This window comes from Xenia sp. Carnegie-2017, unplaced genomic scaffold (genome assembly GCF_021976095.1).
Source record: "Xenia sp. Carnegie-2017 unplaced genomic scaffold, XeniaSp_v1 HiC_scaffold_6, whole genome shotgun sequence".
NCBI classification, from domain to species: domain Eukaryota; kingdom Metazoa; phylum Cnidaria; class Anthozoa; order Malacalcyonacea; family Xeniidae; genus Xenia; species Xenia sp. Carnegie-2017.
The window spans coordinates 18,541,348-18,545,995 of record NW_025813526.1 but is presented as its reverse complement, the minus strand read 5'-3'; the positions used below and the strand labels follow the sequence as shown (position 1 = coordinate 18,545,995).

The 4,648-nt window shown below is 35.3% G+C and overlaps 2 protein-coding genes across 2 annotated transcripts; one reads left to right on the top strand and one right to left on the bottom strand.

Annotated features, from left to right (window-relative positions):
* Window positions 1-1,158: 1,158 nt before the first annotated feature.
* LOC124458144 (P2X purinoceptor 7-like) lies at window positions 1,159-2,625 on the top strand. Its single transcript, XM_047008222.1, has 4 exons — window positions 1,159-1,376; window positions 1,446-1,661; window positions 1,739-1,910; window positions 2,446-2,625. The coding sequence occupies exons 1-3, from the start codon at window positions 1,195-1,197 to the stop codon at window positions 1,902-1,904; spliced, it is 564 nt and encodes a 187-aa protein (XP_046864178.1). The 5' UTR covers window positions 1,159-1,194; the 3' UTR covers window positions 1,905-1,910; window positions 2,446-2,625.
* Window positions 2,183-3,394, bottom strand: LOC124458145. The gene is made up of 2 exons (XM_047008223.1): window positions 2,782-3,394; window positions 2,183-2,613 (listed from the first exon to the last, which is right to left on the bottom strand). The coding sequence occupies exons 1-2, from the start codon at window positions 3,005-3,007 to the stop codon at window positions 2,438-2,440; spliced, it is 402 nt and encodes a 133-aa protein (XP_046864179.1). The 5' UTR covers window positions 3,008-3,394; the 3' UTR covers window positions 2,183-2,437.
* Window positions 3,395-4,648: the final 1,254 nt, after the last annotated feature.

The following is a 4,648-nucleotide window of genomic DNA, read 5'->3' as shown; positions in this document are numbered from 1 at the left end:
CTCTCCAACGTAATTCTTTTCCTTTTCATTTCATCAACAACACTATACAACACTATTTGGACAACAAGAAAAGCAGTGACTCATCTAACTCCACAACTAACACTAACGATATACAACAACCTTACAATAAACGTTATTTCAAACTACCTTACGTAGGTGATTACTCCGACACACACAACGCAAACTCACACAAATCATTGAACGCTACTGCACTGACATTAACGTTAAACTTATTTTCACACATTTTAAAATAAAATCTTTATTTTCGTTTAAAGACCCACTTCCCGAACTTTCCAAATCTATGGTAGTTTATCAATTTTCATGTGCGGGATGTAATTCCCGCTATATTGGTGAAACGTCTCGCCAATTATCTACCAGGATAAAGGCACATACTCACACAGACAAAAACTCCACTATCTACAAACATCTTCAAGCCTCTCCTTCATGTAAAAACAGATTCTCACCTTCCTGTTTTAAAATCATCGACACTGATCAGTCCACTTTCTCACTCAAAATCAAGGAAGCTCTACACATTAATAAAACTAATCCCGATTTAAATATCCAAGTTCACCACTACAACACTATATTTACTTTATAATAATATTTTTTGTTATAAGTTCTTAATACTTATTTTTCTTTTCCTTTTTTGTAAATATTTTATAATTTTGTAACTAAATTATAATCCTATTCATTGTAATTAATTTATTCATATCATATTACGTATCATATTACTTAACACTAACCATTCTGCACTGAAGATGGCATTCTGATAATGTCGAAACATGTTTGCTTTCAAAAAAAATCGTCGTTTTTCTCAAGTGTTTTTTAAAATTGCATGTTACGTGATTGCTCTTGCGTGTTCACTTCATTTAAAGTGTAGTCCTTAAAGGTCACCTGAAATGCTTGATATAACTTTGTTTCATATGAAAGCTTAGCTAATGATTAGCCTATTCGCCAAATTTGAAAGTCCAATGTTTTATATTTTATGAGATATGGTCTTCTGAATTCATGACATTGACGATTTCCGAAGGCCGAATTCAAATAGCGCGAGCGAATTTGAATTACCCAAGCTGGGGCGAGTTTGACGTAAGAGTTGCCATTGCATGTTTTGCTCAGTGCAGCCAGTAGCAGTAAAATTAAATTTCGCCAATTTTCTTTTGTTGTTGCTGCTACTATTAATGCGTGTTTATCTCGATGTCTTCAACGGAGGAAGAAGTCGAATTTGACATCGAATATATTGCTACGGAGGTCCAGCCTTACATGTTTGAACCGCTAGCTAGTAGCAATAATGTTGAAACTGACGAAGATCTGTCTTCGTCGTCGTCAACGGACAGCTCATCTGACGAATATACTCACAGGATTGGAAATACAAACTGGTGCGTTGCTTTTTCATGATTAACATTTCAGATCGCGTCATAAAATTCTTTTCTTTATTTTAATGGCAGGTGTGAGTGTGGACACTGTGTGGCGATGACAACCGGCCGGGAAAGCATTTGTTGCCATGAGGAACCGAAGACAGACCCTAAAATTCATGGTGACCATTTATGCATCACAGAAGAACAAGAGTTTCACATGGTCTGCATCAACGAAACAGTCGTTAGAACAGCTATGGTTGTATTCGTTCACGATCACGGGGCAATACCAGACGCTCCAGAAACCGAGTCAGTTTCAGCTTTTTTGATATCTCCTCATATATCGACAATAATTTGCTTATGTTTGATTTTGTTTTGTTTCCCAGAACTTTGCGTTACACTGCCTATAGGCAATGGACAGCATGGATACATGGAAAGCTTGGCAAGAAATATCGACTTCCTATACCATCCTGTGCTGTTAAAGAAATAAGGAAAGCATTTCCTTCACCTTCTGGCATATATAAAGGCTTTGAATATGCACAGCATTTATAAATACCTGTGAGTGTTAGACTTCAGTTTAGTTAAGATTGAATCGTGAAGTATGTTGTTGCACTGCTGTTACTTTATCAACTTTTTCAACTCTACTAGTCAGTGGATCTGGTATTTTTTTGTTGTCTTTCTGTTGCAATTGCTTGGTTTAAACTGGAATTAGCATGTCTGCACCTTATCACTTCCTCCATTAGTTGTTTCACATAGTCTGTAAAACAGGGGGAGAAGAATTAAACTGAGAAGTGCAAGAAATGTACCATCAGTAGAACAATTATTTGGCTTTTGAGTGCTAAAACTTGTCCTTACCATAAGTACTATCAATTTTAACACCTTTGATGACTCCACATGACTGTCTTGATTTGGGGTGAGACACTTTCCACATTAATTCCCCATTTTCTTTTGTACGCCTTTGTTCTTTACTTCCATTTTCATTGAAATGGAGAGCAGCAATCAGTAATCTAAAAATTTAATTTTACTTTTTAGTGTGCCACCTTGCAATCATTTTCAGTATGAAAACAACATTGTTTATTGTTTGTTTACCTAGCTTGCATTGCCTTGTAAAAGAAATGTGTATGCTTTGGTGCATATAGTATAACAACTCGATGAAAACCTTCAAGAGCTGATGTTTGTTTCTCATGGCTGAGCTTCCCAATATCTTTCATGAGATACCTGCTTTCAACAATCGATGCCAATTCAGTAAATGCTCTAGATCCTTGGAAAAAAAGATAGAAAATTTTATGGTGCCCATTTATGTCATATGTTGACAAATAACACCACATTGTGGCATTGGCTGGCAATTGAAGTTTGTTGATAAAGAAAGTATCAATTACTGTAAATAACTATTATGTCTTATACCAGAGCATTTAGGATTAATTTGTACCTTTCTTTATCCATAAGCGAGGCTCAAGAGTACCATGCTCACATTTTGGAAATAATTCGCTATGACCATCATGAATGTTGCAAATGTGATTCAGCAATGATAGCCATTTAGCCTTAAGTAGTTTCTCATCACCACCACTACTTGCAGCACACCAGTAGACATGGTTAGATATTGACTGTGCCCAATCAAGTAGCAATCTACATCCACTCTTCTTACCGGCTGCCATTACCTTTTTTTTGATACCTGTAGAAAAAATAGACACTGTACATTGGTTAAAAAATTGTAATGCAAAACATAGCAATAATTGATCAAAATATCATGAAATTAAATGCAATTAGAAAAATTCTAAAACCTCTTAATCACTTGGTAATTTATGATTATAAAGATACTCTTTGATCAAATCAGGAAGTACTTTATTTTAAGACCCATTGCTGTACTTTGAGCAGCTTTTGGTAGCCTTAATTTTACCTTTTGCCACATGCCAAACATCAAAATAGTGCTTCACTCCTGGCTGTTGGGTTTTCATGTATTTTTTAACTTGGCAATGCCTGTCTGTGATAAGATGACTCACTTGAAGATTGTGTGACTGAATAAGTTTAAAAGATCTTTTCAGTCCTTCCAATTCCATTGCCCCCTGAATTTGCAATTTCATTTGACTGTAAAGATATATTAATGTAAATAAAATCATACAGTGTTTGGGATATGTATGTCTGCAAGTATGCATGTATGTTGGTGTATATCACATGATTTAGTTACACACATTGTATCCATGTTGCATAAGTACATATTACACATTTCCTAAGATGTGTTTGCATACAATACTGTTTTGAATACAATACTATAAACTAATGAATTGAGCTAGTTACCTGAACTAATTGTGTGTCTAGAATTTTATTGCTTTCTAAATCCATGCAGCTGTATGAGCAATATTTTGCACAATAGCCTGGTGAATCACATCGTCCATCACCCCCAATAACAACCTGCTTTCCCTGACGCTCTGTCATCATAATAGTCTGGTGCTTTTTTCAAACATTCAAAACACTTGGAATAAGATATTCCACTTTGTATATAGTTGTAGCACCTTTCAGTAATGAGCTGTACATTTTCTTGTTGAATATATTGCAGGATTTTGGATTGGCTGTTACCACTAAATAGAATACTGGCAGATAGCAAGAGATTACCCAATGGCATCTGACTATGAGTAGGTTGACTATTCCAATTATTAAGAGAGCCACATGAGCATTTAGCGATGATGTTCACCATGCTTCCAATGCTTCTGGTTGATATCATGCAGTGACCACCACAGTGTCAACACTGAGAGAACAACTTACTTAGACAGCTGTCAAAAACTATATATTTTTTTTGAGTAACATCATTTTCCCTATAACATGGAAAAATTACTTATTTTTTGTATGAATGTTATCTTGCTCTGTAAAATACTTGAAATGAACTTATGTTTTGGGTTATCTTATTTCAAAATGATGCAGACTAATTTACTCGGCAATTGATGCTTCATCATCTGACGATTCAAATTCGCTGAAAGTAAGATATTCATCTGCAGTACTGTTGTTTTCCGAAGTGCTTATTTCAGCATCTGATAGGAAATCATCATCATTGTCGTTTTCATCTACGGATAAACTACCTTCCGTTTGAGTGCTTCTTGCATTTGTCGTGATAATTTCGGTTTCTGTCCCTGTGCAACGGAAAAACATAATTAAGGAAACACTTTTCAAAATGTTTATTTTCCGCTGAGTTCATGTAAAAAATTAACCTTGAGACGTCACTTGTGCATTCGTTTGAGTGCGTTTGCTTTTTGCTTCGACTGGGATTTTATATCAGATTGACACTTTACATGTCTGCGTTTCTA